Below are 15,477 nucleotides of genomic sequence, written 5' to 3'. Positions count from 1 at the left end.
CTTAAGATCGTATTTCAACACAGAAAGCACGTCCTGCTCTCCAGCGTTCGAACATTAAGAAATGCTATCCTAGAAGTACAGGAATGAAATGGCAGTATGCTTTTCAAGCCGTTTAGGCAGGAAGCTGTTTTTGAAGCATATGTACTCCCAGGATGAGAGTCAAGTTCTTGAGTCATAGAGCTAGCAAAAATTTAGGTGGAGTCCTCAGAAACAGGAGTTCAGCTTGACGAGATTCAGCTAGCAAAATTCTGGATTGGCAAATTAGCAAACTGCAAACTGGATCTCAGGTGCAAGATGTCGAAGACCTTAGCATCCTTCCATCGTGCAGCAAATTCAGTAGCATAACACAGCAAACAGCGAAGGGGCTGCGATATATATTTAATGAGGGGCAGCGAGTGCATTATTCAATAAGACAAAATTCAAACAGAAGCTATATTTACATAATCAAGTCCCGAATATATTTCAGCAAAAACAGGGAGAATGCGTGGATTATTGCTCCCAAAGCAGAAGTCTGAAAATAATAATAATAACAATTTGGTTCATCAAAAAGTTGCCCCAGGCACGTTCTGGGCTTAGTTGCTTAGATTCCAATTGAGGTTTCAGCAAAGATGGAGCCTAGTACCTTGGAAAGTGCTTCTTCACTAGAGACTGCTTGTGGAGGATTTCAAACCAGGTACAAGAACAGTGCGCTGTTCATAAGTCAACAAGGTTTCTTCATCCTCCATGGTTACTGGGTTCTTGCAAGTTGGAGTTGTACAATTATTCTTGTCTGCTGGCACTGGCACCTCTTTTCTGCTACCAAAAGATTCCCCTGACTCAAGTTTTATGTCTGCATTAATTATATGTCCCTCCGCTGGATAGGCACTACCATTGACAACCTCATACTTACCATTTGATTTATCTTCTGCACAGGCAATGTGCCCTGAAAGCATTAAATCCTTGTTGACATCAGACATAACTTCTCCCCCCTGAAGAGAAACATTTCCAGCACCAACAGGCTCCAAATCTGGAGTATTGATCACTTGCTCCTCCATAATTTTTTGAGCTCCAGCATTTTCCCAATCCTCTGCAATCACTACACTGCTACTGCTTTCCCATGTCTTGAATATTCTGTCTGGACCAGGTTGCCAAACAATTTCTCCCGTGCTTCTTTTAAGAATAAACTTGTATTGCATCGTCAAATCAATGTGCACATCCTGCCATAATTCAGAGTTTGTATCATATACCTCATTGAATACCAGTAGAATAGTGTCTTTTAATAGTTCCTCCTTACCAGCTCAACACTCCATGTGTGTCCCTCTGACCAGTCGAGTGGTATGGCATTTGATGGATCCCACAGACCAATCATTGGGTCTTCCCCAACCAGGAGAAATTGCTCACCGAACATACACTCCTTCTGCAACTGGAACTTCACGTGAACAGTTTTTCCTGGTGCTGGGAGGCAGAGAAGCTACAATCAATATTTTGAGGTCACAGTAAGCACAAACTTGGATATAAGAATTTGGAACACAGTATTGACTTACTTATTTTTTGGTTCCCAGACACTGCAGTCTCGAAGCCAGTCAACACCTATTTGAAAATTTAAGTCAATCAAGATGAAACTATTATACGAACTTGATTAAGCTCTTATGTTGTGATAAAAACGAACTCCAGCAGAAAAAAAAAACTCCAGCTTATCTTAATCTTAAGAGTGACCTCAGTGGAGCAAGAGCATAACTCATTATCAATTTGAAACAAAATATGAAGGGTGCTCTTATACTACTGAAGTGGCACCATTGTTGCACCTCTGATATCAGAGAATCACAACGATGACTTTCAAGTCGTTCACATCAGCTAATTGACAATAACTAGTACTCTTTGTCAACATTGAACCTGCGAGTATCTTTAGAGGGGGAAATGCACTAAGCGATACTGTTGATCAATTATAATCAAGGAAATGGAAGTAATCAACGTTTAACATAGGTTTTTATGCATACAAACATGCTCATATGAGAAAGTCCACAGTAATGTATCCATTCTGATTACAATGCATAAATGAACCTGTCCTGTTTCTAAAGGCAAACATATTACATATGAGTTTATTTCTTATCCTGTTTATTGTTAAATGAAAAACATGATATAAACAAACAGAACCAAATCTTCAGATATCAATACAAATACACAAAGAAATGAGAATCCAAGGAACTTTAAAGAAACAAGGCACCTCTGCATTAGATGCAGGATGGGATTTCATGACCAGCAATGGAGCATCTCTGCGTCGACACAATGCCAAATGATCAAAATGTGCTCTCTTTAGACTTAGAGATGGAGAAAAGCTAATATCAGATCGACCCAGTTGAGCTGATCTTGATGGTGATAAAGTTTTGTTATTGTTTTTTGTAAAGACCTTAGTGTACAAGCCAGTTAAAGTTTCCATTGCTAACAAACAAAAAGGCCAAAGCTTGGGTCTTGTTGAACTAGAAGAGACGTTTAGTATCTGTAGAGTGAGGAACGTGGCGGGGTGTATTATATACACTTTGGGAAGACCAAGGAATGAGAAGGCTTCGGATCTAACATCAAGTTGTGGGTTTTTGACATGTGGCATATCAACAAGAGCTTGCTGGTTTGATTTTCTGTTAAACTCAACAGACTGGAGGGTTTCAAGGATCTTTACCAGGTTTTTTAGCTTCATCTTTCATTGTTTTGGATTGGTGCTCGGTCAATACTCAAGACTCTTTAGAGCTCAGAATATGAAGAACAAGAAAAAAAAAACTTTACCTTCTGCTGACCAGGATGAGTTTAATTTTTTACTAGGGTATTTCTTTAAGACGTGTCGTCCATTACTAAGAAACCTTGTATTTATGGGATTAGACGACACTTCATCTATCAGATCAATCTCGTTTCATGTTGCTGGATACTGGATTCTATTTCAGAAACTTCAACGTTTCAGCTACTGTCAACAGTACATGTAAAGGAATTGATTTTCCCGGTGAAGAAACTATTGCAGTTTAGGTACTGAACCCTCAACAGCGCAGAGCTTCCCAATGGGAGGTTTAAGATGTGGCTGCACCTGGAAGGACAAATGTGGTCAAGATATTCGAACTCACTTCAAAGAATCTGGAGCCCAAAATAATCATTGAACTTCTAGCAACAAGCTAGCTTGCTGACTCTTTATGAAATCAGCAAAAAAGTAAGTCAAATTATAACTCCACGGTAAAAATAGCAAGTTCTACATAGTAACAATGGTTACTGCAGCACCCATCCCTGCAGTCAGGAGACAAGCTATCATCAACTAGAGGTTTGTACTCTTCATTTAACAAAACAAAATGAAAGCCTCCAGCAGTAAATATGTTTCAAACTTCCCAAGGTTACAATATTTGCAAGTTCCTCCTAAAATCTACTCTTAACTGAGCATGATTGCGATCAACTAAGCTTTACTCAAGAAATCGAATCCTCATGGCGCATTCCAGAAAAGTAATGGTTGACAAGTTCCTCTACGAAGCCATCAGTGTTCGTGAGTGTAATCATTTTCAGGGAACATAAAGTGCACAAAATAACACCGAGAATATAATTTCCAAGTTTTAAACTTCAATACTGACAACGTGCTGGGGAAAAGAAATACCTAGAAAACAAAAACAAAATCTGGATTTTCACTTTCCATACATTTGCTTTGCATCACAGTTAAAAACAGAAATACCATCCAAGTAAGATGCTTCTTTCTTACTTAAGCTTGAAGCCCTGAGCAAACACCATGAGAAGTGCTGGAGACTTGATGAAAGTTTTTCAGCTTGGAACTCCCAGTTCGCCTACAACCCCATCACTCTTGCTTCCTCCCCAGACTACAATGAGGAATCATGTCATTCTGTAGAGAATTGAGGTGAAATCTTCAAACCATATTCCACCCTTATTTACCAGTAATCCATACATGAGCAATTCCCTCCACTAAAATGATGGAACCGATACCGATCTCTCAATAGTATATCTCTATTATAAAGTTTAGATATGAGCTTAGCAACTGAATGACAGTCCCCACAAACACGAAGATTTTTCACAATCCTAATTGGTTGTGATGGTTCCATCCTAATAAGCCCATAGGCAATTGCCAATTTTTCACTGTGAAGGTTAAGGGCATGCTCCTTCATGTATTCTTCTTCAACAAATTGTAGAAGGTGGGACTCGTCAGACACATAACCAGTTGATTTTATTCTAGCTACAATCTCGTCCAACTTTGAGTAGATTTCCGTGGAGAGAGGGTGAGAGTTATCTCCAACGAGAAACTCATGAATGATGCCATTAACCTCAATCGAGCTACAACCTGGTTCCTTCTCCAACCCAGAAACTTTCATGTGCTGCCTTAATCTAGAAACACAGTCCCATTTGCCTGCTTTGGCATATATATTGGATAAGAGCACATAAGCTCCATGATTATTGGAGTCTGTCTCAAGCAAACGACTACAAGCCATTTCAGCGAGCTCAACATTTCCATAAATTCTGCATGCTCCAAGTAGCGCACCCCACACAGAAGCACTTGGGACTATTGGCATTTTTTCTATTAATTCAACAGCTTCTTCAAGGCAGCCTGCACGACCAAGAATATCAACCATACATGCATAATGTTTGCTACCAGGCACAACACCATAAACTGGCCTCATTTGATTGAAAAACAACCTGCCCTCATCTACTAGTCCCGAGTGGCTACAAGCGCACAGTAAATTGGTAAATGTCACAGCATTAGGCCTTACCTTAGTTTCTTGCATCTTTGAGAACAAATCAATAGCAGCTCTCCCATGCCCATGCATTGCCAACCCAGCAATCATGGCACTCCATACAAACACATCTCTCCTTTCCACAGAATAGAACACCTCAAGTGCCTTCTCTAGATGGCCACACTTAGAATACATGTCAATAAGCGAGGTTGTGATATGGAAGTTTAACTTAATGCCTTGCTTCTTTATGTACACATGAATCCACCCACCTAAATCCATTGCTCCCAGCTGAGCACATGCTGCCAAGGTACTTGCAAGTGTAACTTCGTTTGGTTTTGTGTTCTTATTAAGCTGTAATTCACGGAAAATGGCTAGTGCCTCTTTTGGCTTCCCATTCTGTTGATAAGAAGATATTAATGCATTCCAGGCAGTAATATCTTCCCTGGGCATGACATCAAAAACCCTCCTAGCCGCATCATAATCACCCACTTTTGCATACCCATCAATCATAGTTGTCCACGAAACAATATCTTTCTCCTCCATCTTATCAAACAATCTTCTAGCATCTTCAAGGCTCCCACATTTCACATACATATCAAGCATTGCATTACTCAAAATCAAATTTATATCAATCCCATTCCTCTCAATGTAATCGCAAGCCCATCTACCAAATTCCAAATCTATCCTCTTTGCACAAGCTGATAAAACTCCCACCATTGTCACACGATTGGGCCTCGCATTCTCCATCTTCATTCTTTTAAACAACTGCAATGCCTCCTCAGGGCTACCCCCTTGCACAAACCCCGATATCATTGAATTCCATGATACAATATCTTTCTCAACAATCTTCGAAAAAACTAAATAAGCCGAATCCAAATCCCCCGATGAGGAATAGAAATGAATAAGTGAGTTCGAAATAAACAAATCCGAACCAAACGATGCCTTCATAACCATTCCATGAATAGCTTGTCCAGCAAGTAAACTAGAAACCTCCGTGGCAGCCTTAATAACAAAAGGGAAAGTGTAACTGTTAGGAAAACGTTGGCTCTCATGAAGCATCTGGATAAATACCAAGAGGCCTTGGATGGGTTTGGGGCTTGAAGCAAAAGCACGAATGAGGGTGTTCCAAGTGTAGAGATTTGGTCGGGGAATTTGGTCGAACACCTTGCAAGCATAATCGAGGCTCGAGGGAGAGGACAAAGCACATGCAGTGAAGAGCTTGGTAGCAGATGGAGGGTCGAAGAAGAGACCAGTGCGTAGCATATGAGCATGGAGTTGTTTCAGGTGTTTTTTGTTGGCACATTTGTCAATGAGTATTGGGACTGTGGAGGGATTGCTTTTCTGTTCGTTATTAGCAGTTAAGATGGTGGGGTTTGAGCTAATTGGGACAGAGGCAAGAGGGTTCCCTAGGGTTGCCATGGATGTTGAGATTATTTTTCCAATTTAGAGATTTGAAGACAGCATCCAGGTACCTGCAATCATCTTCTTTTGCAGACGTATCTCACTGCCGACATTTGATCATTTTGACTTGAAGCTGGCAAAGTACAGGCTGCAGCGGAAACAGTCAACACTGGATGAATTATACCTTAGCCTCTGTAGTTAACAAAACTAATTAATTAGTCCTTGTAATTTTAAAACTTATTATCAATCCTTATTTCTTTTTAATTACATTTATAACATAATCCTTCTATTAAAACCTTGTGCTTTTCTATTTTTGTATAGAATAAAATAAAAAAAAGGTGAATAACAAAAAGTAATTAGTGATTTTCTATTATTTATTTAATAAGATTCATTTTATAAAAATAAATAGATAAGAGTAGGTGTAGATATTTAAATTATTTTTATGGGTCATGTATTTTAATATCTCTTTCACTTGTATTTTGTCTTCTTCTTTCATGCGTATTCCATTAAGTAACTAATATGATACAATTTAAATATTATAAAATCTTCCGATGAAGTAAGTAAGATGAGAAAATTTTAATTTGAAAATAAAATATTTTTAGAATATAAAATTACTGAGTAGTCCATTACAATGATCCCTCGTTAATTTGAAGAAGTCAATGGAGTTTAGCATTGACCTAATATTTTTAATTTATTTTATTGATCTAAAATTTGGAAAATTAAGTATTAGTTAAAGTTTATTATATTTTTCATAACATTTTTTTTGTTAAATTTTTAATCAATATAAGAAAAAAAATCAAAATCATGTTATATTGACTTTGAAAAGCCAAAAAGGATCAATAATAATGGACGAAGAGAGTATAACTAAGGATGATTAACTTAGATTAAAAACTTATTTAATAATTTTTAATATATAGGGAATAAATTAATTATTCTTGATAGAGTATAAGGAAAAAGTTATAATTTAAATTAATTATATTTTTTTGATGTTTTTAGATTGTTTTAATTAATAGGATGATATAAAAAATAAGTTTTTTAAAAATAAAAAAATTAAGTGAAAAAAATTAAATCTTGATAGTTTTCACTCACGGCATATCTACGAAAGATTTGAAGAACAATTATAAGATGAAATTCGACGAACGTCAACATAAACTTAAAATTTAAAAGACTGGTTCACTAAAGTCTTCGGACTGGCTCACCTTTCTGATTGGCCAATAGACCCGTAATTATCTAAACAGCTCGCCAAACAAGACCAGGTCCATGGTGTGGTGTCACATTGTCAAGTTGGGGCGAGCAGTAAACAGAGAATCCTAGAGCTTTTTTTTGTTTTTTTCCCTTCTGAACAAAAATTCTAAAGCTCACTCCTCGAATGCCAAACAACAAACAGAGAGAGCTTGCTGGTCTTGCAGAATCAAAGATTAATGGAAAAAAAAAGACTTGCAAAAATGATTTGGAGGTCCATATGGCAGAAATATATAAGACAGCAACTCTGCAATCCTATCCTTGTAAAGACTGCATGATGAAATTTGAAGACTTCAAATCTGATATATTTGTTTCTGCAGAAGGAGCTAAAACAGGACTCTAACAATATAGAAGATCAAGTTGAGAAAACATCACACACCTTGGAAACTAGAAGAACAACTAGAGAGATTCATGAGACAGCAAAATGAAAGGCTTATATATGGAAAACATTGTTAACGTTATACATCCAGGAAGACCTTATTTTTCGCACACAATTTCTTCAACTACAATGGAAATCAACCCTTACTGGCAGGCGGTATTCATATCAGTTGTTTCCTGTTATATCCTGGATGAGTTGTGTGATAGAAGTGAAAGAAGATCCACCATCCATCACAGCCTTCCTGCCTTTCTCGCTCATTTCTTTCACCTTCTTCCTCACCTCACTATCACTTTGCATAACACATATTACAGATTTTGCTATCTCATCTGCCGTCACAAGATCACCACCTACCCTGTAATCCAGTTTCAGCTCCACTGACAGTCCCAATTCCTTCACCATCCTAAATGCATTAAGCTGCTGTTCAGCATATATAGGCAATGTAACGATAGGAACACCGTACCACAAGCTCTCCAAGATGGAGTTCCACCCACAATGAGACACGAACCCTCCTATTGCCTTGTGAGCTAGGACTTCAACCTGCGGTGCCCATCCACACATAATTCCTCGTCCTTCTATGCGTTCCAAGAATCCTTCTGGTAACACATCTTCAGGATTCATGAACTGATTAGACGGAGAGCGTGGAAAACGCATGGACCACAAGAATTTGAACCCACTTTGCTCGATGCCAAGTGCTATTTCTTTCACTTGTGGGGGGCTAAAGCTCCCAAAGTTTCCGAAGCATAGAAACACCACAGATGATTGAGGCTGTTCATCAAGCCATTTCATGATTTTGTCCAACTGATCCTGGTTTATTTCAGGGTGAGGCTGACCCTTTAGGTGTAGCACTGGCCCAACAGGGTAAACTGGAGGGATTCGGTGATCATCAGAGAAGGACCTAAGCACAAAAGGCTCCAGCTCAGCAAATGTGTTCACGATTATACCTTTTCCATCCTTGAACCTTTGAGCAACCTTAACATAAGCAGCATAACCACCATGTTTATTAAATACAGCATCAGGCAAGACTCGTGCTGGAACAGGATTGAAAAAACCTGGTATTAACGAATCAGGATCAAACATTTGCATCGCCTCGCTGATTTCATCATGGCGTTTGAGTAGGTTTAGCATAAGACCCAAGAATCCTGCATTGGAGGTTATGAAGATATAAGGAGGGAGACTGAATTCATTTGCAACGTCAATCATGGACACGCAAAAGAAATCAAGAATAAACCCGGCAACTCGGACATCCGAGTTAGACAGGGATGATATAATATCTGTGACAGTAGTTTTGACATGGGGTATGTAACTTTCAATGAAATCACAGATATAAGCTTCTGGGGATTTCGTTAAAAGCTCTAATGGGGGAGGATCCACTTCGGGAAGATCAACGAGTTTGATGCGGGGTTGTGATGCAGTGAGTGATCTGGTGTATGAATTAATAGATGGAGTAAAGGGCATGTTCATAACAAGTGTTGTGATTGATAATCGATCATCATGGTCGAGCAGGCGCTTTGCTAATTCAAGGCCTGATGCTAAGTGACCGATACCGGGGCCTGGAACAAAAATCAGCTCTTCTTTCTTCATTGCTTCTTCTCTGATATTCCTTGCCACCTCTTTCTCCTTTTCGTTTATCTACTTACTCGTAGCCTCCTCCAAAAGTCATATAGGAACTACGTATAAATTGTTTGCCAGAAAATGAATGTGTTTTTTATCAAAAAGTAGCCATCCAGATGCTGAAATGCTAACCGAATTCCCTCATCGAAGAGGACGCAACACCCACTAATTGTTTGCCAGCTCGCAATGTATTTTCTCTAGTTTTGGACCGATTCATTTGTAAGATATTTTATCTACCATGATGCAGAGAAATGTTGTCGGTTGTCCCTCATGTGGAATCGAGGTTTCTCAATTTTGATTATTAGTGATTTGGTAAAATTGCTTATTGTTTAAATTTGTTTTAATAAAAATATGGTTAATAAATATATTTTAGTTAAAATTAGATGGTTTGTGCTATGCTAGAAGTTAATATTTTTTTTTTATCATAAAAAATGTTAAGAAAACATAAGTCTATAAAAAAAATAATTTAGGGTCTTTAACTTGATTGAGTTTAATAAAATTATATGATCTATATAACATGAAATAAAAAACATGAAGACAAAAAAATGAACTGACAAAAAAAAATTAACACCAAAAAAAGATTTTTTAAAAAAATTAGAGACTAATTGAGTTAACATGTTAAATTTACAACCTGATTATAATATCAAGACAACCTCATCAAAAGCAAGTTGAATAAAATAATGAGACTCCATTATCAAACAATTTAATTTAAAAAAATTAAAAAGCACATAAGTAATAATTAAAATAATAAGGACTAAATTGATACAAAAATCAAATAAAACCAATTGATGAGGAACTAAATTGAAGAAAAAAAATATTTAAAAAAATATAAATAAGAAATCAAACATGAAATCAAATGAATAAAAACTAAATTGGATATGAAAAACAAATAAGGAGAACAGAGAAAAAGAGAAGAGGTGAAGAAAAAAGTTCACCAGAGTCACACCGTATATCCTTCGCCGACATATGCCCATCCACCATGAAGATCTCGTTGAGCCGCTCTCAACACCACTATGAATGGACGTGTTTGTTCGTCAGAGAAGCCTGTATATGCCGCTCAAAGAGCACATGTTTTTTCTACTTATTGACACGTGTGTTGCATGTGTTGACAACTTTTATATTTTTATTTTTATTTTAATTTCTTAAAATACCATATCGCCCCCAACCCAATATAATATCAACGACAAAACCAATATGAAAAAATCAAAAAGCCTTTTGATGCAAGATATATATTTTTTTTGTTTGTAAGGGCATTTTAGTAATTGCATTGTGCTTTGAAAAGAAAAAACCAAAATTACCCCTGACCACAAGTTAAAAAAATTTAATCTTTAAAGGTATTTTAGACAATACACCGGGCAAATTAAAAATAAAAGTATTATTCTAGCCCCTTCCAAGCTTGCAATGACAAATTGATCTAGTTAAAAAGATGTTTTTGCCCCTCCAAAGTATTACATGGGTTTCAATATCCAGGGTAAAATGGTCTTTCCCTGCGCAAATCTATAGTAAAATGTGAGACCTCAACAATGAAATACTGATATCCTTTCGTTTTGTTAACGGATTTGGTAATTTTGTTGAAAAATATTCTTTAATAAAAGTTCACTAATATAGAAAATTAATAAGATTAAAATAAATTATGAATAAATGATAAATTGATTTTAAAGAAGCATTAACATGTATGTTTTTTTTTATGAAACCCAAGATCCTTTATCTATATTTTTAAAACTCAGACTAACCCAGCAAAGCAAGTCAAATTGGGACTTAACCGACCCAAAGCCTAGATCGAAAGCCTAGATTGGTCTATATTTTTCCTGCCATCTTTGTTATAATTCTCGTGTGCCAGTGCCTGATCAAGAAGTAACCCAAACAAAATTCTACAACAGAAATTTTGCACTTTTATCAATTCATACCCGCATGAAATGGATATCTCATGATTCAAAACTACCTCCTGTGACAGTGAGCTCAAAACTTCTCTCATCACAGCAATGACCACTCTGCTTGCATTGCAACTCAGAAAACAAAGTCAAAAGCATCCCCTTTGACTCGTTATATTTCTCTAGGATTTAAAAATTATGTTTAATGATTATTGCACACATATAATCTTAAGAACTATCATGTCCAATGTTGAATCACACAAAGCCAACATGACAAATGATTCAACAAAGTGGATCCATTCAATCGGGTAACAAGCTTAGTGGGACTGAAACTGAATTCTAGAAACAAAACAAAACTGTCGTGCTTGAGAGTTGGGGTTGTTCTTGCTGCTAAGGTCTGAGCTAAGGCAAGAAGAACACATCAGAGTTTGCCGGCGGATGAGTTTAGATGTAAAACATACCAGAGCTAAAGCATATGTTTTAAATATCAGATTTGCTCACCTAAAGCTTAGTATTTCGAACTAACACAGTTTCCTAAACCCTTTCCAGGAAGCTGAACTCCCACCTGATCCCCATGACAACTACACAAAGAATTTCAAGGATCTAACTGAACCAGTAATATTAATGTACTGAAGTATCCAACTGTGTTTTGAAGAACTAAGAAGTTCATCATCAATCTGCATAATCTGACCTACTTGGCCAAAACATATAAATTGACAGGAACCAAACTCCACTCTCTTGTAATCTGTTTCATTTCTTCTGATTTTAAACCGAAATCTCACTAAAGCCCTACAGCCTTAATGTGTATAATAACAATATACCATGAATTCTAAACAAATCCCTTCACAAAATCCCCAACACAAAAAGAAAAATCTATTGCTTTCCCGTAAAGTAACTGGAAATGCAGGCTCTTTTTAATGAATGAACAGATTCCACAACCCTTCATTCTCAATCAAGCACGAATATTACAAAATCAAGAAGAATAAAACATTTATCAAAACCCCAAATGTAAATTCCTTTTAACTGAGTTTTCTAACAGTCAACTATCCACCTGATAATTGCAATCAAGCAACAAAGTTAAATCACAAAATAAGTACGCAGATTCAATTACAAAACATCAAAATCTCCAAAAATCAACCGAACAAACACTCAGATTAAACTATAAGAAAAACACAAGATTCTTCATTACATACACAACAGCAGGAGCAACAAAAACAAACATAATATTTAGTTACCTTTTCTTTTAAAAATTGATACAAGAAGAACAGATTAATCAACGAGTGCTGTCATAATCAACAATCTCAGAATCAGTAACAGACCGTGAGTGTTGAACAATTGACCTCCCAATCGAATTGATCCACTCCTCTTTCTCTTTCTCCGAATCTGCTATAAAATACATTGTTTCTTGGCTCGTCGAAAGCTCAAAAGCATAAGGTTTGTTAAGCACATCTTCTGCACCTTTCACGGTCAAGCACTTGCCCACTGGGATCACCCCGCGTGGAAGTGACCCTCGCGTCACGCTTCTCTCCTTGAACCAGAGAAGTTTCCCTTGTTTGAGAACGAACCAGCGACGTCGCCAGGTTTTTATGTAGTCTCCTTGCTTTGTTAGCCAACCGGACCGTTCCGGGTCTGACCAGAACTCGATGTTTCTGTAATCATCCGGGTTCGGGTCTTGACCCGTTAAGGATCGCAAGATGGACTCCATTTTCTTTTGGAATTGGAGGAGATGGAGATGTGATTCTGTTTGACTCTTTGTCCTCGTATTATTGTTGTTTATTTTGTCAGGTGGCTGAGATAAAACGAGGTCGTTTTTATTTTATTTTCTAATCTTTATCTTTTTTTTAGGAGATATTTTTTTTATTTTATTTGAATCGCATCCACGCCAAGGAGATAAAAAGGTCGTTTTTAATTATTTTAAATCGGTGGAGTGTTGCTGATTGATGAGATCACTATTCCAATGCTATTTTCTCCAATGTGATTTTTTTTTTCAAATTTAGTTTTATTAGATGGGAGCAATTAATTCACAGTTAATAAGAGTTAAAAATTGATCCCTGGAGTTGTAAAAAGTAAAAAGTAAAATAAAAATAGTACACATGTAAAATGGTAAAAAGTCAAGATATAAAATCTTAGGATTAACACTTTCTAGCATCGTCTCAAAAGCCTGCTTCTCTTTTTTACACGCAGAATTATATTATAAGGCGCCATGAAAAATCGTTGTGTTTTCTTTTTCTCTTGTCCTTGTAGTATATTTGAAATTGTGATAAATTATGATACTTGTGATGATAATTTGAAAAAAATTATTTTATAAAAAGTAATTTTGGTTGAGGTTAATTTAATATTTATATATATTTGGTTAAAATTATGATTGAAATTGAGGTTAAATAAAAAGTAGTTAAATATGTTTGGTTAAATATGCTTTTCAAATTGAGGTTATAAAATAACTAAAATAAATAAATATTAATATTAATGATTTTTAATTTAAATATTGTAGATTTAACTACCATTATTACATCATTAAATAAATAATATTTTATATCAAATACTTTTTATTATTCCATTAACTTATCTACAATTTCATCACGTATGAAATTCATCTGATAAAGACTATAGTTTTCATGGTTTTTTGAGCGTGCAACAAAATCAGATAAAATATCATCAGAAACAAAATTGGAATTGCGATCAAATTTCACAAATGCTACGTCATCATGCGATGTTTTTCTAATTTATTTAGTGTTATTAAATAAGACTAAACATTAGTTTTTTTGAATAAGACATAATTTTAAAAAAATAAAAAAAAATTTATGGGGTCGGATGCGGTCCAATGAATATTGTTCACATGAACAATGCTAAAAAAAAAATTCATCTGGCATTGTTCACATGAACAATGTTAGGTGAATGCTTCTCGCGTTGCAGGTGAATTATAATTCACCTGACATGGACACTGTTATGAACAATGCCCAGGTGAATTATAAGAGAAGCAGCTTTTAGTTGTCGTGTGCAAAACGCCAGTTTGATGAAAAAATTTATGGGGCCCAACAAACAATAAACTACTTTTTAAATGTTACCAAACACCTAGTTTACGTGATTTGCTTTAAAAGCTAAAGCTACTGCGTAAACAAACACCTACTTAAACATGTCTGAAAAGGAGTTTAGGGTTTCAAAATGTTACCTCATAATATCTTGTTCCTTTATATATATATATATTTTGGGACTGAAAAATTGTGTTTGTGGTATCTAACTACAGTTTTTGCGATTATAGTTTTAAAAAATTAAGTTAAATAAAAAATTTAGTTGTGATTTCTGTTTAAATAATTTTAAAAAATATATATTTAATTAAAATCATTCTGAATTTTGGCATAAAAATAAATGAAAAACCATTGTGTTTTCTTTCTCTCTTATCTTTCATTGTTAAGATCCTTGTTTGACTAACATGCATGACTTTCTTAATCTCTCTAATCTGCCACCTTCATGATAAACGTAACAAACCTAGCATTTCATTTTCTCTCTAATCTTCCCTACTCTTTGCCCTCAAAATCCTTTCTTTGCAAACGTGAGTTGATTTTCACTACAAAAGCCTTTAATCCACACCCGCATCTATATCTGCACCAATTAAAACTGGATCGTTATCATCACCACAAGATCTGACCCCCCTACCAAACAACCACTCAACAAACTCTCCCTACACTGTCAATACATTCATCCACCAACCTGTGCCGTTGTTTTCATCATGATATGGATTTGCAAATTGAAGAGTGTAGATTTTCTGTCTTCGTGTTGTAAATATTTGACAGTAAAAAGTTAAAACGGTGATGTTTTGTGTGTGTGTATATATAAAACAGTCGGGTTTCATCTAGGTTTACCAAGTCTTACGGTTTTCAGGTGAACAGGTTCACCTGTCAGGCCAAATCAAGTTTTAAAACTATGATTAAAATACAAAGACCTGAAAAAAAAACTTGTTCTCGATAGCCCCCTGTCCCCTAGCTAGAATTAATTCTAATGTTTTTTAATTAATTTAAAACATATTTTTTAAAAAATGTTTAAAACTTGAACATAGATGTTTATGACTTTAAACAGTCTAGTTACTAAACAAAAGAAATTGTTGAGAACTAAGATGAATTTCTCATGTTAAATATTTATATTAAAAAAAAATCCTTAACTCGAAATTTGAATGGATCCCATAATTGAACTGGTCTCACATGTGATCATTAATCATGTTTTTAAACCAATTTTCTAACATTAAACGAAAGAAATAGAGTTGTGAGGATCAACAATAATATGAGGGGTTAAA

General features: G+C 35.7%; 4 protein-coding genes across 5 annotated transcripts; all 4 read right to left on the bottom strand.

Annotated features, from left to right (window-relative positions):
• Positions 1 to 415: 415 nt before the first annotated feature.
• Positions 416 to 3,113, bottom strand: LOC133679605 (uncharacterized). Of its 2 annotated transcripts, XM_062102252.1 has the most exons (5): positions 2,204 to 3,113; positions 1,524 to 1,569; positions 1,274 to 1,434; positions 890 to 1,196; positions 416 to 811 (listed from the first exon to the last, which is right to left on the bottom strand). In XM_062102252.1, the coding sequence occupies exons 1-5, from the start codon at positions 2,669 to 2,671 to the stop codon at positions 642 to 644; spliced, it is 1,152 nt and encodes a 383-aa protein (XP_061958236.1). In that variant the 5' UTR covers positions 2,672 to 3,113; the 3' UTR covers positions 416 to 641. The 2 variants fall into 2 exon arrangements, with proteins under 2 accessions (XP_061958236.1, XP_061958235.1); XM_062102251.1 differs by having other exon boundaries at positions 416 to 1,196.
• A 411-nt stretch (positions 3,114 to 3,524) lies between these two features.
• LOC133679602 (pentatricopeptide repeat-containing protein At2g29760, chloroplastic) lies at positions 3,525 to 6,262 on the bottom strand. The gene has a single exon (XM_062102249.1). It carries the CDS (start codon positions 6,102 to 6,104, stop codon positions 3,888 to 3,890), a length of 2,217 nt encoding a protein of 738 aa, XP_061958233.1. The 5' UTR covers positions 6,105 to 6,262; the 3' UTR covers positions 3,525 to 3,887.
• Positions 6,263 to 7,742: 1,480 nt separating this feature from the next.
• LOC133679603 (UDP-glycosyltransferase 71K1-like) lies at positions 7,743 to 9,449 on the bottom strand. Its single transcript, XM_062102250.1, has one exon. It carries the CDS (start codon positions 9,286 to 9,288, stop codon positions 7,873 to 7,875), a length of 1,416 nt encoding a protein of 471 aa, XP_061958234.1. The 5' UTR covers positions 9,289 to 9,449; the 3' UTR covers positions 7,743 to 7,872.
• A 2,865-nt stretch (positions 9,450 to 12,314) lies between these two features.
• On the bottom strand, positions 12,315 to 12,951 carry LOC133679689 (pleckstrin homology domain-containing protein 1-like). The gene has a single exon (XM_062102362.1). It carries the CDS (start codon positions 12,892 to 12,894, stop codon positions 12,463 to 12,465), a length of 432 nt encoding a protein of 143 aa, XP_061958346.1. The 5' UTR covers positions 12,895 to 12,951; the 3' UTR covers positions 12,315 to 12,462.
• Positions 12,952 to 15,477: the final 2,526 nt, after the last annotated feature.

This window comes from Populus nigra, chromosome 19, assembly GCF_951802175.1.
Source record: "Populus nigra chromosome 19, ddPopNigr1.1, whole genome shotgun sequence".
NCBI lineage: Eukaryota > Viridiplantae > Streptophyta > Magnoliopsida > Malpighiales > Salicaceae > Populus > Populus nigra.
The sequence above is the reverse complement of the archived record's forward strand: the minus strand, read 5'-3'. Positions and strand labels throughout refer to the sequence as shown.

What these genes read in the sequence shown, in the direction of transcription:
- LOC133679605 (XM_062102251.1), bottom strand. Translation starts at nt 2,671, where the DNA reads ATGAAGCTAAAAAACCTGGTAAAGATCCTTGAAACCCTCCAGTCTGTT. An exon ending in ATCCTGCATCTAATGCAGAG is followed by an intron (nt 1,570 to 2,203) that starts GTGCCTTGTTTC and finishes ATTTTCAAATAG; the next exon opens with GTGTTGACTGGCTTCGAGAC. An exon ending in ACACATGGAGTGTTGAGCTG is followed by an intron (nt 1,197 to 1,273) that starts GTAAGGAGGAAC and finishes GAATTATGGCAG; the next exon opens with GATGTGCACATTGATTTGAC.
- LOC133679602 (XM_062102249.1), bottom strand. Translation starts at nt 6,104, where the DNA reads ATGGCAACCCTAGGGAACCCTCTTGCCTCTGTCCCAATTAGCTCAAAC.
- LOC133679603 (XM_062102250.1), bottom strand. Translation starts at nt 9,288, where the DNA reads ATGAAGAAAGAAGAGCTGATTTTTGTTCCAGGCCCCGGTATCGGTCAC.
- LOC133679689 (XM_062102362.1), bottom strand. Translation starts at nt 12,894, where the DNA reads ATGGAGTCCATCTTGCGATCCTTAACGGGTCAAGACCCGAACCCGGAT.